Source organism: Barbus barbus (genome assembly GCF_936440315.1).
Source record: "Barbus barbus genome assembly, chromosome: 8".
Classification (NCBI taxonomy): domain Eukaryota; kingdom Metazoa; phylum Chordata; class Actinopteri; order Cypriniformes; family Cyprinidae; genus Barbus; species Barbus barbus.
The window spans coordinates 29,071,457-29,090,895 of NC_136736.1; the positions used below are offsets into that span (position 1 = coordinate 29,071,457).

At 35.5% G+C, this 19,439-nt stretch overlaps 1 protein-coding gene across 1 annotated transcript; it reads left to right on the top strand.

The window, feature by feature from the left end:
• The first annotated feature begins 853 nt into the window (after positions 1-853).
• On the top strand, positions 854-18,291 carry LOC306873466 (MICAL-like protein 2). Its single transcript, XM_079422783.1, has 18 exons — positions 854-899; positions 988-1,161; positions 1,763-1,811; positions 3,554-3,695; positions 4,019-4,167; positions 4,408-4,535; positions 7,187-7,621; positions 9,802-10,128; positions 10,349-10,512; positions 11,393-11,441; positions 11,942-12,135; positions 13,502-13,569; positions 13,898-14,015; positions 14,784-14,886; positions 14,990-15,063; positions 15,318-15,432; positions 15,717-15,763; positions 16,886-18,291. Exons 2-18 carry the CDS (start codon positions 1,019-1,021, stop codon positions 16,963-16,965), a joined length of 2,385 nt encoding a protein of 794 aa, XP_079278909.1. The 5' UTR covers positions 854-899; positions 988-1,018; the 3' UTR covers positions 16,966-18,291.
• Positions 18,292-19,439: the final 1,148 nt, after the last annotated feature.

The following is a 19,439-nucleotide window of genomic DNA, read 5'->3' on the forward strand; positions in this document are numbered from 1 at the left end:
AAGTGGTCTAAATGTGTGTTTATATCATCTGTGGAAGGCATAGGACCATAACATGGTCATCCAATCATATCCCTCGGTCCGAAGATTATGATAGGCTGTCCTACCTGCCTGCCAACGTATGTATTTGCATACTTCTGCGCACCCTGTTTGCGCACACATGATACATCATTGAAGAGATAACGAGAATGGAAGGCGTTGTCATTGTAATATGAGCTTTGTACTGTAAAGTTTTCTCGACACGAGGTAATCTGACAGCGCTGCATTCAACCCTCCACCAATGCCATCGTGTCGCTGGTTGGCCTCTGGTATGCCTGTGTGCATTCATGTGTTTGGAGGAAGTATGACTTTGGAGAGTGATTTGCAGGGAGGGTGGGATCTTATGCTTTCAAAGCTACCTTGCTATTGCTAGCCTCTCAGAAATGGTCTACCCTACTTTTAATGATATAGTTCACCAAAAAATTTAAAGTGATTTATTGAAGTACCAAACCTGTATGAATTTCATTCTTCCGCTGAACACAAAATAAATATTTTAAAGAATATGGGTAAACACTTCCATGGTGACTTGCATAGTCATTTTTACCATTCTGTGGAAATCAGTGGAGACCATTAAGGTTATCCATTTATCCATAATATTTATATATATAAGATAGATAGATAGATAGATAGATAGATAGATAGATAGATAGATAGATAGATAGATAGATAGATAGATAGATAGATAGATAGATAGATAGATAGATAGATAGATAGATAGATAGATAGATAGTCCTCTGGTGCAATTTAAGGGAAGTCCTTTATAAAACGTTTACCAAAAACTCCACCCATGAAGACGTCATAAGTTCTCAGGAGTTTCAGGGGTTTCTTCAGTGGGACAGCTGACGATCAGATCACTTGAGTGGGTAAGTGAAAGACAAAAGTGTTCCGTTTGCGTGTAACGTTACGCCGCATTGGAAGGGAGCAATTTCAGATTCAGTGTTCGGTTTAAAGCGCTCCTCCCGGGTTCAATCGCTTTGGCACCATGGCTGCTGTGAAGGCGCTTCAACAGTGGTGCAAAATTCAGTGTGAAGGATACCGGGACGTGTCGATCACCAACATGACCAAATCTTTCCGGGACGGTCTGGCTTTCTGCGCTCTAATTCACAAACACAGACCGGACTTGATGTAAGTAACAACCCCCATACAGCAAACGAGAGCGCGGGTTAGTGCTGCATTGTGCTCAAAGAAACAGCGTATGAACTTAAGTTTGGACGAACATTTAAAATGCTCAGCATTCAAACGTGGCGCCTGTTTACAGTTTACAGCTCGTTTCAGAACATTTAGAACTATGGTTAAAAACAAAAGAAACTTTTGAACTTCTAGCACGAGGACATTAGACATTAGCGTCGGATGGTATTATAGTAAAAGTTTCAATAGGCTTCTTAGAAACATGAGGAGAACATTCTAACTTTTAGAAAGTGAAAGAAATGTACAACTTATATATTCTTTTTCCGGAATATATTAACTTTTAGAAATTCGAACTAGAAGTTGGAACTTTTAGAACTGTAGACAAAACTATTAAAAGCATTTTAGATTTCAGGCAACAGATTATTTTTTGCTTGCTTGAAATACTCAAAATTATTCCAATGACACCATCACTCTAACATTCTAGTTGTTTTAAGTGAAGTTCTGGAGCTTGAGTGTTGACATGACACAATATTTGGCATGTGAAAATGCCTTTTCTGTTCACTCATGTGTGCTTGTCTCATTGTTTGCTCTCTTACAGAGACTTTGACTCTTTGAGCAAGGAAAATATCTATGAAAACAATAAACGGGTAAGACGGCTAACTTTCATCACTTCTTTCTATTGTTGCCATTACCATAATGTTTTACATTTTCATTTATCCATTTCGTTGTAAAAACAGCTTCAATTTAATTCATTTTGAATACCTGTCTTTGGTATCTTCTGATATCATAACTGTCACAACAATAGTTAACAATACACTTGTCCTCGTATGTTCTTGGAGGTTAAAAAAGCATTATAGTTTCTACAGAGTAGGATTTTGGTTTATGGGTGGTTTAAAGCGTTTATACATACTTTTTTCCCTAAAGATAAAAAGTTCTTTGTTTAATGTACAAATGCTCCCCTAGGCCTTAACATGTAAGTTTTTGGTCTTGACAGTAGAGCAAAACAACTGAATCTGCTTTAAGTTTTCTGGAAAATGCCTTCATTCCATAAAGATCACAACCCTGTCATGTTAACAGTTAGCAAGTTTCCTAGACCTCTCATAGAGCTATTTGACCTGTGTGGTTGACCAGGGTTAAGATGTGACACAGCCACATACTCCAGGCCTATTTTTGTGGTTTCTTCTCTTTTGCAACAGCTGAATCACATGTTGCATTGTTGTAGACCGTAATAAATCATCATCTGCACACTCTTATGTTCCTGTTTCCACGGAAAAGGAATGCTGTCCAAAAAAGGCATTGTTGTGAAAGAGAGTATACAAAAGCATATAATGAAAAGTACTGCATAAGAAATGCTAATGAACAGCTTTGTGAGCATGTAGGATGACTCTCTCTTTCCAAACAGAGCTAGTGTGACAAAGACAGTGAAAATGAAAGTGTTAACTGTTAAGATGAGGTAATACATTGTTTACAGGGTGGAGATTCGGTATCAGGTAAAAGAAAACGCTGGCACAGACGGAGATTTCAACGTTTCATTTTTCAAATTACGCAGCGGTGCAAAGGCAATGAAATGTTTTGTCCCCTCTCATTGCAATGCTCTGTTATGTGAGAAAATATGTCAGATACACTGTGTACAAAAAATAAGTCTTAACATTCAGTTATTAGAACAGGAACTTTTTGGCGTGAAAGTTTCAGTCATGATCTGTAGTGATTTCCAGTTTTTACTTTTAGGTTTGTGAATTTTTTTTTTTTTTTTTTATGAATCTTTACAGAGAAATACCTCCCCCTTTATTTCTCTTGATTTTATCTAGATTGTTTTCTCTCCTTGTTCATGTCTGTGCTTGTTTATTTTTGATGGGTTTTTTTCTCCCGAAGAAATCCAGGCCAAGTTTACATTTTTGTGTGTGTAATGGGCATGGGGGAATTATAGTTTTACCACTCAATGCCTGTGGAAAATCACCACAAATTACAATTTTTTTGCCCTACTGTTCATCATTGTAACATTGTGAACTATACATGAGCTAAAAGCTGATCTACTGACATATTCACACTATTATGAATAGAGTAAAAGTGACCAGACATTATACAAAGAAAATTAAAACCTCCTCAATTTTAGTATATAATGCCAATCAATATTTTCTGTGTAAGAGCTAATACAATAAAAGCAGAAATATATTTGTTTAATGTGTAAAAAGCACTTAAATTGTTCAGTTCCTCGTCTATTCCAAGTTAATATTTATCAACAGCTTGTTTTATTCAAGTATTTCCTTACATATGAAATATCTCTTAAAATCTGGAATGATTTTTGCAGTTCTAGCACTTGATCCAACTAAAAAAAAGAATGTGTATATATATATAAAATATTTTTTTAAATTAATTTATATTTTACCAGGCTTTTGAGGTGGCGGAGAAGGAGTTGGGTATACCTGCCTTGCTGGATGCCGAAGACATGGTGGCTTTAAAAGTACCTGATCGCCTCAGCATCCTGACCTATGTGTCCCAGTACTACAATTATTTCCATGGACGCTCTCCTAGTAAGACATACTAAAAAAATTATAGTACTGTCACTGCATAGCTGTGTATCCACCCAATTTACAAAAGTTATGATTGTTTTCAGACACAAAGATATCCAGAGGCCATAATGCATATTCTTGGTATAAAAGTACAGTATATATAAATAGTAGTATAATGTGACACCGTAGGAGTTTTATAACCCTGCAAACAGTAGTAAACTACATTTTTGCAATTCCATTTAGTGCCACTAGTGGTGCAGAAATTACACCCTTCACTTTTAAATTTAATTAGGACTCTCATTTTTTTAGCATTGCTAAAAACATTTCACTGTGTGGATGTGCAGTTGGAGGTATGGCAGGGATTAAAAGACCAGCTGAAGAGTCTAATGAAGCGCCATCTGAGAAGAAGAACCAACCTGTCACGGCTAAAGTTTTTCCCTCCCCAAAACCAGCCACAGAGATCAAGACGCCTAAACCGGCAAACGAAAACAAGGTACACCAAGTAACTCATCTGACACCTGTCAGCTCACATAGGAACTTTGGTAGTTCTGCATTTCTGGTGGAGTGTGTGTAATGCAAACTCATGGGTACATAACAAACTTGTCCTAGGTTACATACTTCTGATATGATAACTTATGTTAAATATTGTTTTAAACAAATCTTATATTGAGGTATTGTTTGCACAGTGCTTCATGACTAATTGATCTTTTGTTTTGTTTCTTATCATTTCCAGAGAGAAGTTTTGGCAGAACGTGCCAATAAAACAACTCTGAGCAGCAGTTGTAACGTGTGCAACCAACATGTTCACCTTGTGCAGCGCCACCTAGTAGATGGGAAACTCTACCACAGGAACTGCTTTAAGTAAGTCTGTTCTCTTTTTTTTTTTTTTTTTTTTCATCTATTGGCCCTTTTATTAATTTATTTTAAACTAAAAATAAGATAGATATAAGAGGGAAAAATATAATAATGAATATTAATATTTAAATGAAATAAAAATAGCACTACTGGTCAAAAGTTTGAAGTACTTTAGATTTTTTTTTTTATTATGTTTTTGAAAGAAAACTCTTAAGGTCATTGAGTTTTTCAGTTTTTTCGTATTCCTCATCCTTTTCTATTAAAATGCATGCCATGGATGCGAAAACGCAAAAAATCGAACCTGATCCGAATTTTTTATGACGGACGAAAGTTTTGGAGGCAGTGTGTAAATGTGATTAACACAACGTGAGATCGTATTTATTTTTTAACATGCGAAAATTTCGGACAATTTCGGACTCTGTGTGCAGTGACCTTTATGCTCACCAAGGCTCCAAGATTATTTGAGGCTTATACAGTAAAAACAGTTCTATTGTGAAATTATTTCATTATATTATTTTATATTTCATTATAAAAGTGATAGTAAATACCTTAAAATGTTACAAAAGATTTATTTTTAAAGGGCTAGTTCACTCAAAAATGAAAATTCTGTCATTAATTACTCCCCCTCATGTCGTTCCAAACCTGTAAAGGTCATTGCACGCTGAGTCCGAAATTTTCGCACGTTGAAAAAAAAATTCGACCTCACGTTATGTCAATCACGTTTACACACTGCCTCCGAAATGTTCGTCTGTCATAAACGTCGTTTTTCACATCCGTAGCAAGCATTTTGAGAGGTGTTTTGACAGTTCAGAGCCACCGTACAAGCGAACGCCAAAAGCCAGAATGGCGATTGTCAAGTACATCCACTTCATCTCACAGCACTAAGCACAGTATATAGATCCTTGGCTTGCACAAGGAGTTCACAGAAATTGGTGGTCTTTTTTTTTTTTTAATATGTGGCTCTAGTATCGCTAGCAAAGCATCAAACAGCCACTGACATCCTGAAGTAAACTTTGAATCGCCCGGGGTAATCCTGCTATTCCTTAAGGAGGGGAAACTCTCCGTCCTCTCTATACTTTAGGATTGGATGGACCCAATATTTCCTTTCTTTTTTTTTTTTAAGAAGCGAGAGGACAACAAAATCATCCTCAATGCTTGAAGACTCCATTTTTTTTAAGCTACTAATTTTTTCGCAACTGATTAAATAATATGCATCGGATTCAGTGTGCAAGGTTTCTGTGCGTGGCAAACTTTTAGGATTATGAATACGAAAAAATGCATACAAAAATTTTGCACTTGGTGTGCAATTACCTTAAGACCTTCGTTCATCTTTGGAACACAAATTAAGATATTTTTGATGAAATCCGAGAGCTCTCTGACCCTCCATAGACAGCAGTGCAACTGAAATGTTCCCAGGCCCAGAAAAATAACGACTTTATTTAACAATTCTTCTCCTCCAAATCACGTCTTGCACCATTATCAAGAGTACCTCTGAACGTAAACAATACAAGCGCGTAATGCTTCTGATGCAGAACATGCATGCGCTAAGCCTTGTTTACACGCAAAGGAACGTATGTGCATGCGTCGTGATGCTCTCTAGAATGGTGCGCTAGGGTGACGTGAAGGAGAAGAACTGTTGAACTTTTGTTTTTTGCACACATTGACTCATTGCACACGGTTACAATTACGGTTGAACCACTGATGTCACATGGACTGTTTTACTGATGTCCTTGCTACGTTTCTGGGTCTGGGAACATTTCAGTTGCATTGTTGCTGATGAAGGGTCAGAGAGCTCCGGATTTTATCAAAAATATCTTAATTTGTTTTCTGAAGATGAATGGAGGTCTCAAGGGTTCGGAAAGACATGAGGATGAGTAATTAATGACAGAATTTCTTCTTATCATTTTTGGGTGAACTAACCCTTTAAAATACATTTAGAATTTTCTATTCATCAAAGTATCCTAAAAAAATGTATCGCGTTTCCAAAAAAATATTAAGCAGCAAAAGGATTCCAACATTGATACTAAGAACCATTGTTTGTAATTGAGCACCAATAACTGAGCACCAAATCTGCATATTAGAATGATTTCTGAAGGATCAGTTGATGCTGAAGACTGGTGCAATGATGCTAAAAAATTAAGCTTTGCCATCACAGGAATAAATTATATTTTCAAATATATTAAAATAGAAAACATGTGTTTAAAATTGTAGTAAAACTTCTATTTTTTTTTTTTAAATCAAATTAATGCAGCCTTGGTGAGCATAAGATAAATGTAAAAAAAAAAAAAAAAAAACTTATTCCAAACTTTTGACAGGTAGTGTATGTAAATGCATCCACCACACATTTCTAGTGAATCACTTATATAATGCTGAAATTGTCGTCATAATGATTTAATTTGAGCAGTGTAATGTGGGAAACATGTTTGTAATGACTGCCTATCAGTTAAAATTATATAAATTCCTTTCATTGTTTGCTGTATGGCAGCTATTATAGGGTTCATTGTTTTGTTTTCAGTCGGCTGATCATTTAGCATCCATTCATCTCCTGATGTTTTTAGAAAGTCTTTTCATGATTAGACCTATCCGGTGTAAAAACCTTAAGTCTAAGTATATTATATTTTTTCTGTTTTGTTAACTATGACCTCTCTATTCAACAGATGCAAAGAGTGTTCCACTATTCTTCTCTCTGGCACATACAAGCCTGGAAAAGAAGCGGGAACTTTCATCTGCAAGACACACACAAGCATAGAGAAGCCTGTAACTGTCCCAACTACACGCATCACAGTGACTTCACCGAAGGCACCATCCACATTTATAAGCAAGACTGACCAGAATGCATCAGGAGATACTGGAAAATCTGGTTTAACACCTAATGCATCTAAACTAAGCTGGCTGGCCAATAAAAGTGACCGTGCACCCACTCGTGAGTTAGCTGCCACACCTACTCCAGCGGTTCGGCTCACACCAGCACCAAAAACTACTCCAGCACCAGAGGCTACAACTGTGAAGACCTCCTTTAGCCCCCGAACACCCACGGAGTCTCTTAAACCATTAAGCAACAGTGTGCAGAAGAACCAAGAAGCCAGAATGAGGTGAATGTCTTTCGGTTCAGTATTCTAATATTTTATTGGATCAGAGATGTTATCGTTGAGTAAAACTATCAAAAAACATTTCCAGTTATTTAAATAAATCTGAAATAAAATCTAAATATTAGATAAAAAAAATGTAAACAAAAAATTAAGCAAATTACAAATGTAATATAATAACTCAAATAAAAATAAAGTTGTGTGTGTACAATAGAATGCCAACAAAAAATGCCCCAAAAAAGCACACAAAAATGCTTAAATAAAGCTAAAATAAAAAACTGAAAATGTATATAAAAAAAAAAAGCTAATTCAGGCTATTAATAAATAATATAATGGTATATAAATAATTCTAAAATAAGACTGCTTTGTATCAGGAACTGGGTCCATATTAGACTGGTGAAAGGGTAATCTTGTCCTAGCTGGCTAAATTACATAAAATGTGGCTTCTAAGAATTTAATGTTGTTTCTCAGATCGTTGGAGTGTATTTGAAAGATTATTTTTATGCTTGATGCAAGATATATCGGTACCATGTCGGTGGATATTACATCTTTTATTTTATTGGTAGTAGTCAAAAATGGACATCTGAATATTTAATTAGAGATGCACCGATTGCAATTTTCTTGGCCGATTTCTGATATTTTTTTTGTAAGTGTGACCTGCCAATACCGATTTTTGCCGATTCCAATTTTCTTTCTAAAATCTATAATTGAAAGTTTATGCAAACAAAAGTCTATACTTTTTTAATGCAAAAAATTATTTACATAATACAAAATTATTAAACATTACAATTCCCCTAATCTGGACAAAGTTACAGATGTTCTCAAACAACTTTAAAAATAAAGCACAGAAATAACAATTAACTGACAAGGAGTTGCTGTATTTAACAAAATAGTTGTCATTTCTTAAATTGTCTTTTTTTTTTTTTTTTTTTTTTTTTTTTTTTTTTTACTAACCTTATTAAATGTCATTTCACATTAAATTCTTACATTGTTTCAATTAATTCAGTTAGAATAATAAGAAACTGTAGAGCTGTTACCACAATGCATTCACACTGCAAACTTTCGAATGCATAAAGAATTTTATAAGACTGTTTTAAATATTTTTTACACATACAAATAAGAAATATTGGGAAAAATGCAATGATCCTTTTAGATATGAAACCAAACCAGTAGGTGGCGGCAAATTACTGTTTGAATGAGTGAGTCATTTAGTCCTTCATTCAACAGATTCGTTCAAACAGCTGATTCATTCAGAAACGAGGCAAGTGACTACTGTATTTATGAATGGGTTACTGAATCATTGACTTTCTTGATTCGTTCAAAAACGTGGATTCATTCAATATCTAAACACCGTATCTAGTATTATCTAGACCCAAAACAGTTCTGATTTGTTTGGAACCATTTTCATCAACAAAATTGAGCAAAAACAGTCAATATTGTGTCTAAAATGTTAGTCACTTAATTTTAACTTGTTTATTAAACTACTATTCATATATAGCCTATAACATCACATTGTAATCGTGTTGAAACATTTTGCTTGTGCAATATTGTTGTGTATCTAAATGTATCATTTCTTTTATTCTTTATAGCGCAGTATGCATCTATTCTGTGTGTTCTGTTGTGCTCATTTGTTTTGATTTCTGCACGAGTCTCTCTCACACAGTCACTCAGCCTGTGCAAGCCTCATCTGGCACGACATAAATACATTATCAGTCACAGGCCGGTCATGCGGAAAACCGGCTAATTCCGGTCCCTGGCCGATCAGTCGGTGCATCTTTATATTTAATTCCCTTTACCGTCATCTAACGCTCCCTTTAACATTTTAATAACAATTTAAAATAAATCTCAAAATCAATATCCATTTTTATACAGTACTTTATAATATTGTGATGGCTAAGTTCACTTTAGCATTTATACCAATTAATTTTAGTTTTCAGATTATTATTAAAAAGGTATTATTTTTATTAATATTTTATTATTATTATTAGTAGTAGTATCAATAATAATAGTAGTAGTAGTAGTAATAATAATACAATCATTAATATTATTATTTACTTATACATTTATTTAGACAAAATTGAATTTTAATGTTGGTTTGCCATTATGGTTATCAACCATAATGACAATGGAAGGCTTATTGAATTGATTTGAACCTAAATATTGTGTTTTTTTTTTTTCTTGGATAGATTCTTTGAGTCCAGCAGCAATCCCAGCAGTATTGTGCCTGCCAGTAAGAGCACCTCATCGTACACCTCAACTATATCTGTGAGTACAGCAAGTGTTAAAACTCCTACACCAGAAAGCACAGCACCTAGAGCCACTGAAGGAGCCGCTGCTGGTAAAGGTAGAGTCCTGCTGCGGGTGGGAGACTGGGCAAAAACACAGGACACGGAAAAACAGAAGGAGAATGAAAAGGAGAAAGCCAAAGCTGTGATCGGCAAGATGGTGACGGTGGAAAAAAATAACAACAACAACTCGTCTCTGAGTCCAGCTGGGCTGAAAGCAAACAACAGGTGAGCTACAATCACCTACTAAGAGTGCATTACATACTTGGCATATATTTTATGACTTATCACAGGGTGGTGGCGTTCAAGGGTCATAAATGAAACCGAATTATAGCCTTTATATAATCAAGCCTGTTGAGGATTGTTTAAACTCATGTTTTGCTGACATGTTTGTGTAAAAAGGCACATCTATCATTAACACAATCTCTTCTCACTTTGGTTTCTATAGTAATGTTTCCCCTGTGGAATCGGTTGCTAAAGGCCCCTCAGGTAGGGTGCGTCTCAAAGCACCGGATACCAGTGTGGAACCTACTGCCCAGGCTGCTGCAGCACCATCCTGGATCAAAGATAAAACCTCCAGGCCTGCGAGCACGCTGTCGTCCAACAGCAAGGGTGAGGAAGACACACCTGATGCATTGATAACATACAGACCTTGCTCTTATTTGTTATTTTGCTTGATGGATTTTTCTCTGCCTTTTCACAATTTTTAATGTGCTCAATATCAAGCAGCATTTGTTGGTCCTTGAATTCCAATTAAAAAAAAAAATCTCAAGTGGCATGTGGTGGATTTCTGAATTTACATTTAAAAAATGTAAAAGAAATAAAATAAATGTCAGTTCATTTCACTTCTCCATTTAAGGTTTATGATTTTTTTTCTTTTTTTCTTTTTTTCTTTTTTTTTCTTTTTTGGGGCTTATCATAATATTACATTTATCTGGAAACGCAAAGCACCAATATGTTCATATGTTTGTACGTTTATATTTACATTCTTTTTGCATCAAAATACTGGTCAAGGTTACAGTTTTAAACCCTTTCTTACATTGCTTTAATAATAGCTACAGTAATTCAGTAAAAAAGCATTTTTGCATACATAAACCTAACCTACCTCTAAAATCAAAGTGAAATTATAACTTAAGACTGTTGTTCAAATATAATTTTTTTTTTTTTTTTTTTTTTTGTAATAGAAATAGAAAAATTTGTAATAGAATTTTTTAAAGACATTACTAATGTCTTTATTGTCAAATTTGATGTGCATCCTTGCTAAATAAGTTAAAAATCTTACTTAATTTTAGAACCGTAGTGTAGTTGTAAGCCAAAATGAATGAATTTATTAATAGAAAATGTATTCTAAGACCAACAAGGAAGTTGATGTAGGAACATATTCTTCTTAAATCACATTAAACCAAATAAAATAATGCAAAAAAATGTCTTCTCATTTTTAAAATGTCTACTAGGTCCATTTCTAAATGAAAATCTTTTGATGTAATTTCAGAAAACGATACAGCTCCATCTGATTGGAGGTCCATACTCAGGCCTGTAAAGTAAGTTGTGCTCTTTTCTCTCTAAATCAAACCTGCTTTTGATCTTTACTAATACTTTCTTGTTCTTTAATATTTTTTTTAATCAGACAGATGAATCATTTTGTGTCATGTTCTTTCTCTGTAAAATCATTTAATAACCTCTCTATATGATTTCCCTAACCAAATCATCCTGCTCTTCATCGATTAACTGGTTCATTCTCCAGACAGTCTGTCCCTCCCATTCCTTCACGCTCTCTTGTGATTGGTTCTCTTGATGGTCGTGTAAACCCGCTGCGCCCAATAAGACCAACAGTGGGTCGTATCTGAAAGCCCCCAGAGCGATAGAGCCCAGTGCACAAGCACCCCCCCCCCCCCCCAGAAGATCTTTCACCTGTAACTGTCCCTTCAACATGCCCCCCCCCCCTTCCCAATCTTTCACCTGTCAGAGGTGAGATAAGCCATGCTGAACATTTAGTTGCTCAGAAACAAAACACAAGTTTAATATCTTCTCCTTTTTATAGAACTGTCGGTTCCACAGAAAACACTGGCTCACCCTCCAAGAAGCCGGAAGCAGCTTCCTCTCCAAGGACATCGGGTGTGGGTATCTCCCAGACATCTGTTCCTGCACCACCCTCTACCACAAGCATCTCCATTAGCATCAACTCACCCAAAGCTCCCTCACCTAGCCCAATGAAAAACGGGCCTAAATCTAGTGGTAAGATGTTGTTATATATTCTTTTATTCAACAATGGAGGTCACATAAGAACAAGTACATCTTTTAAAAAAAGTGAAAGGTTTGGACATCCAGTGAATGAATTAATGAATGAAAGTTTATTAGACAATTTTACAAAACGTGTGATGTGCCTAAAACAAGTTGTAAATGGGGAAACTGAATAATACAGTGGGGAAAAATTATTTGATCCTCTGCTGATTTTGTACGTTTGCCCACTGACAAAGAAATGATCAGTCTACAATTTTAATGGTAGGGTTATTTGAACAGTGAGAGACAGAATAACAACAAAAAAATCCAGAAAAACGCATTTTAAAAAAAGTTAGACATTTCTTTGCATTTTAATGAGTCATAAGTATTTGATCCCCTATCAATCAGCAAGATGTCTGGCTCCCGGGTGTCTTTTATACAGGTAAGGAGCTGAGATTAGGAACACTCTCTTAAAGGGAGCGCTCCTAATCTCAGTTTGTTATCTGTATAAAAGACATCTGTCCACAGAAGCAATCAATCAATCAGATTCCAATCTCTCCACCATGGCCAAGACCAAAGAGCTGTCCAAGGATATCAGGGACAAGATTGTAGACCTACACAAGGCTGGAATGGGCTATTAGGACTGAAATCCTGCAGCGCCCGCAAAGTCCCCCTGCTCGAGAAAGCAGCCAGCCAGGGAAGATTGAAGCCGGCCAGGGCATTGAAAATGGGTCGTGGATGGGTATTCCAGCATGATAATGACCCAAAACACACGGCCAAGGCAACAAAGGAGTGGCTCAAGAAGAAGCACATTAAGGTCCTGGAGTGGCCTAGCCAGTCTCCAGACCTTAATCCCATAGAAAATCTGTGGAGGGAGCTGAAGGTTCGAGTTGCCAAACGTCAGCCTCGAAACCTTAATGACTTGGAGAGGATCTGCAAAGAGGAGTGGGATAAAATCCCTCCTGAGATGTGTGCAAACCTGGTGGCCAACAACAAGAAACATCTGACCTCTGTGATTGCCAACAAGGGTTTTTCCACCAAGTAGTAAATTATGTTTTGCGAAGCAAAAAAATTTCTGGATATTTTTTTTTTGTTGTCGTTCTGTCTCTCACTGTTAAAATAAACCTAACATTAAAATTATAGACTGATAATTTTCTTTGGGGTCAATGGGCAAACATACAAACAACCTTTGGATTATGAGTCCGACTCTCTAACCATTAGGCCACGACTTCCCCTAAAAGGGACCCAAGTACAGACATGCATATATGTTAACATGAACAGTTACATTAACATTAATTGCATTAAGATTAATAAGAGCGCTGCTTGCAGTACATTTGTTTCTCTGTTCATCTGTATGTTTTCATCTCTGTCTGTCTTCCAGATACCAGCAGTGGCAGCATCGTATCTCCTGTTAGTCCCTCAGAGACTGAAGCGCACAAATTGCACAAGGTGTGTGTCAAAACAATAATTACATGTGTTATCTGGTCTTGTGCATTTCTGTCTGCACTGATGTGTGTGAGTGTTGAGGGAATACTTTGTCAAGGGGCCTATTTAGACTGTTTTGGAGAGTCAAAAGGACCTTTGGGGCACAGTTATCTTTGAATAGACTGTTAGCATCAAAATAGTGACTTCATAGTAAGCCCAGACTTCTGAACAGTCTTTCACTCCTCTGATAGACTAGAAAAGCATTGAAAGGAATAAATAAACCACTGAGGATCTGTCCAAAGTCGTTTGTGCAGAAAGTCAACGTTTGACATATTGTGTCTGTTTGCTTTAGCCGGGTTACATTCCTATAGAAGACATTCAAAAAGAACTGAAGGAAATCGAGATCCATATGAACGAGTTGGAGAAAAGAGGAGTAGATCTGGAAAAACAACTCCGACAATGTGATGAGGGTCTGTACACACACACACTCTTAAAAACCTGCTCTTTTATAGATAAGGAAAGAATGAATAGCCTTTTGTCAGATCCACTTCTCAGACACTCGCATGTTAAAGGAATAATTATTTTACTGTGTCCATTTATCTTGCAAAACAAATGGATACATATTACGAATTGTAAAATTAACCAACTTTTCACATTCAACTTGTAAAAAAAATACACACACACATATATATATATATATATATATATGACTAAATAAACTGTATTAGTGGTTTAAGCATTATTTAAACATGCTTGCTAAAATATAAGCATTCAAAGTCTAGATGTTGTCCTCTGGTGCTCCAGCAGGTGGAGACAAATTACGAATGTGAATTCTCAACTCTTAAAGGGATAGTTCACCCAAAAATGAAAATTCTGTCATTTACTCACCCTCAAGTGGTTCCAAACCTGTATGCGTTTCTTTGTACTGCCGAACACAAAGTATTTTGAAGAAACTTTGTAACCAGGCTGTTTTGGGGCACCATTGACTTCCATAGTAGGAAAAAAAAACTATGGAAGTCAATGGTGCCCCAGAACTGCTGTTTCCCCACATTCTTCAGAATATCTTCCTTTTGTGTTCAGCAGAACAAAGACATTCATACAGGTTTGGAACTACTTGAGGATGAGTAAATGATGGCAGACTTTTCATTTTTGGGTGAACAATCCCTTTAACTTCATGTATTTGCCTAAACAAATGCAATTGTTTAAAAGGAATTTAGCATTTTTTGTTTTTTCTTTAGAAGGAGAAGAGGACACATTAATGAACGACTTAATGGTGGACTGGTTTACCCTCATCAGAAACAAACAGGTCTACATGAGACGCGAATCTGAGCTTGTGTACATGTATGTGTAAACCCTTGAATTACTGTAATGCTGATAGTGAATATCTTCCATGTCTAAATGTGCATTAAACAGATTTATTGTCTGTGATATTGTGTTCTGATAGTGCCAAGACACAGGATCTAGAGGAGGAGCAGCCCAGTGTTGAGGCTGAACTCAGGAAACTGCTGGACAAACCAGGTTGGTACGACACTGAAAAAGTCAAGCATCATTTGTTTGCAGATGCTGCTTGATCAAACATTTTGTTTGTGTAGTGCTATGGTATTTATACTTTATGGGGTTACTGTATAACTGGATGATGAGGAAGCTTTGTGTAGATGGTTGTAAACTGATTTTATGATTTGGTTAATTTAAAAGATCTACTTTTGCTTAAAAGCGTCATATAAATTTTGTGTAATCAAATCTAGCTCTTAAATGATGTTTCTATCCCGTAGAGCATCTGAAGACATCATGGGATCGTAAACGAGGGGAAGAGCTGATGGCCAAACTTGTGGGGATTGTGAATGACAGGAACGCAATAGTGGAGGGGCTGGATGAAGACAGACTGAGGTGTGCAACACATCATATCCTATCGTCCCTGACCAACATACTTGGTTGCATCAGTAGAAGAGAGAATTTACTATATTTTTATAAAAAAAAATAAAAAAAATCGAAACTTTTAAGATTTATAATAATATGCACAGTACGACCAGGTTTTTTTATTTTATAATTTTTTTTTTAAATGCACAAAATGACTAGGTACATTCATTAAAGTAAATAGGCTATTTATTTCTTATTTTTATGTGTTTAGAATAATATGACATTTGTGAATCTTTTTACGCATCTATATATAGGGAGGAAGAGGAGGATGAGCAGCTGAATAAGATGATGCAGAATCTTGGTAAGTATGATTATGTAGCATTAAAACCTGAGATTATTATTTTTTTACTTTTTTCCGTAAACTTTTGAAAAAGGTAGAGGAAATTGTGCTAAATAAATATTTAACCTTTTTAAAAATACATTTCAATGAATTTAACATTTTAAGGTTCCTCAAAAACATGACAATTTCTTATTTTACAACACATTACATTTCTCTAGCTAGAAACTGATTACTCTGCACCAGCTGGCTCTGATTTTAAAGAGGCAGAAATTTGCAGCCAACTCTATTTATTATGGTCCATTGGATGTCTGTTGGATGATTCAAAATGAACATCCCTTCCTGTTTGCAAATAATAAGAGGCTGGCAGTGAAGAGACAATTGTTTATTGTCACCATTTGTTCGCTGATGGCAGAGAGTGTTATTATTGGTAAGGTTTAGTGTCTGTTTCTAGTCAACATAATAATATAAACTGATATATTTAGTTTAGTATGGTAAAGCTGGTTGCACATGAGAGTTCTACTCGAGGCCCACATTGTAATTATGGCACTGGAATCTAATGCACTTAATACAGAAAGGTTTTCCAATAAAAACTTGTATTAATTGCTCAATATTGTTTGCACTTTCATTGTTTAAGCAGTTCAGAGGTTAGGCAGTTCAGGTTTTTTTCCATTTCAATCTCTGATGCTAAAACTAAAGTTTTCTTTTTGGAATAACTGCCACCTGTGCAACTCTCCACCCACCGACTCAAAGTGCTATGAATCTTGGGAGTAATTGCTCAGTGCATGTTTATATATTCCACGATTTGAAAGGCCAAACAGGAAAAGTAATGCAACCTATTTTTTTTGTTTTAATGATCACTAATGGAAGCCATAGGTATCTAGCCTTGGCTAATGATCCGTCTGCATTTTCAAAGCTAAAATGACTTATAATAAAATGTATAATTTACTAACCCAATTAAACCAATGCATAAATGTGGGCAAAAGTCATAACCATTTGCAATTCATGACATAAAAACTGCCGGAAAGCCCTGGAAGCTGTTACTGATGTTCTGTGGTCACCATTAGTAAATGACCTCTTGGTTTCTCTTGAAATGAACTTTATGTACCTTGCAGTTAAGTATGGGTTATGCTTTACCATTTGCAGATATGAAGAAAGAAAAAGGCAAGAGAAAATCCATATCCCGGTGGTTTAGTCTGAAAAAGCGGCCGTCCGCAGAGGACTGATCCTCATGAAAGGGATGTGTGTGTGTGTGTTGTCCCAGACCGAACGTTTCATCCGCAGTTTGAGGTCAGATCACTAAATCTTAATGGCAGTTGCACAGTCTTCAACAAATGTTTTTTTTTTTTCTGTGAAGTCACATCATTATGTATTTTCACACCACTTTTTTTTTTTTTTCACATACTTTTGCATTTTTTTTTTTTTTAATCTGTCTCCTCGTCTCCTGTCATTGTGGGTGTGATTTGTGCATTTGTTAGCATACGTTTTGCACTTGAATCCTTTGTATAATGTTGACTATCTCTCAGTCAGTGTTTCATTAGGGAATTGGACCATTTGGAGAGAAAGGAGGTCTTTAAGTTATACTGATTCATATTGGATCAAAGTTGAAAATGGACGGGTTAAGGTCCGACCCAAACTGAATTCACTTTCTTACACTAGACTTTGTACTATGTATTTTAAATTGAGAATATCGCTCATTTTTGCTGGAAACTACCCGTTTATTCATTTTAATGATGTATTATACTTCTACTGTTGCAACAGCAGGGGGCAGACAGTGACCGATTTCAGCCATAGGACACTCTTCAACCACTCTTCAGAGAGAACTGATGTAATAGGGTCTTTTTAAGAAATGATTTAGGATTAATCATTTAAGAGCCTATGTTGTTTCATTGATCACTAGGATCATGCTTTTAACCACTGTCCAGGTAGCTTTTTATAGATTTTTCAGGGTTTTCCATAAATATGAATTGGCTTCATATGATCTCCACTTTTTGTTTGAAATGTTCTTGCTTTTTCACTGTTTTTGATCAAAGGTACATCTTAAATGTGTAACAAACTGTTTAAATATTTGTACCAAAGTAGTTGCCTAACTGTTTGTAATCTAAGCTAAAATGTCTTTTTTTTTTTTTCTTTTTTTTGTTTACCCGGTGCCCAGCATTTAATTTCAAACCTTTTATATTGTGTACAATAAATGAATCGTCAACATGAATGCCTTATTTTTCTTCTTAGTCCATCTGCAGTTAAATATGATTACACCTTCTACAGTTGTTGCTGTTTCTCTTCCGTTAACAAAGCACAAATTTGTTTTTCATACTTTTTCACCAGGATTGCTGTGTAATGAATAAAAAAAAAAATGACTTGACTTGAAAATTTAAGTGTGCTAAAATGCCACCTTTTATTCTTTTAATATAATTGTAAAATGCATTTTAATAGTAACTTTCAGTATCATATTTTTTTCTATATAAGTTTTATGCATTATGCATGCAGTTTTTTTACATGTTCTGATTTTTTTAAAATGTTCTTTTTCAAAAAATAAAAAATATTTCTAATCAAAGATACAGTAATATTGTGAAATGCTATTATAATTGAACTATTTTCTATTTTAATACATTTTTAAAAGTGTAATTTATTCCTGTGATGGTAAAGCTGAATTTTCAGCATCATTACCCCAGTCTTCAGTGTCACATGATATTTTAGAAATCATTTTAATATGCAGATTTACTGCTCAAAAAACATTTCTTATCGATGTCGTAAACCGTGGAACTGCTTAATATTTTTGCATAAATCTACTTTTTTTCCAGATTCTTTGAATATGAAGTTCAAAAGAACAGCATTTATTTTATTTTTATTTCATTTAATTTTTTTGCAACATGAAAGTCTTTACTTTTGATCAATTTAATGAAATAGTAAAAAACACTTTTGGACTTTCTTAAGGTAAAATAACAATTTATAGCTCTTTGTGTCTCGTGTGTGGATGACCCAACTTAGATGTTTTAAAATGCCTGAACAACTGTAAGTAAACACTCTTGGAAAACACCTAGCAGTGGAGGAATCTTATAATAAACTGAATGCTTGGACTTGTTTTGGGGATTTCCTATGAAACTGACTAGTTACACATTGTGTCTGTGTACACGCTTACCTGACAAAGATTCATCTTAATCATGTTCATATTTGTGTGTCTTGCAGCATGTGTTTGTGGGCTTCTAATGCATACAAATGTATTCCGGTTCTGTCTGTTTGTCTTTGTCGTTCAGTGAAAAATCTGCAGCGACACAGATTATAGAGCATGTGAGACCACAAGAATAGGAATGCTAACATATGCTAATGTATGTGTTGACTCTGTCAGCGCTGATATGGCGAGTGGATTACTTGTTTTCTTCCATCTGATCCACTGAAAGTGTCTGCAGCCCAGGACACCCCATTGAGCTTTACACGAGCCGCTGCTTTTGATATGCATTTATGCTAAGAGTGTTTGTTTGCTGCTGCTTGAATCGAGTGATGAAAATAGGTTTGCTCAAGTGACCCTGTATAGTTTAAGGCCCGTTTACACCAATAACTGTATTTAAAAATATTTTCTTTTTTTCTAATTATGCAAAAATAGGGATATCCGTTAACGATGCAGAGGTAAAATGTTGGAATACAGAACTTTTTTTTTTTTTTTTTTTTTTTTTCAGCTGATGAACAAAAACACTCACAAGCC

What these genes read in the sequence shown, in the direction of transcription:
- LOC306873466 (XM_079422783.1), top strand. Translation starts at nt 1,019, where the DNA reads ATGGCTGCTGTGAAGGCGCTTCAACAGTGGTGCAAAATTCAGTGTGAA. An exon ending in TTTCCATGGACGCTCTCCTA is followed by an intron (nt 3,696 to 4,018) that starts GTAAGACATACT and finishes GTGGATGTGCAG; the next exon opens with TTGGAGGTATGGCAGGGATT. An exon ending in GAAACTGCTGGACAAACCAG is followed by an intron (nt 15,064 to 15,317) that starts GTTGGTACGACA and finishes TCTATCCCGTAG; the next exon opens with AGCATCTGAAGACATCATGG.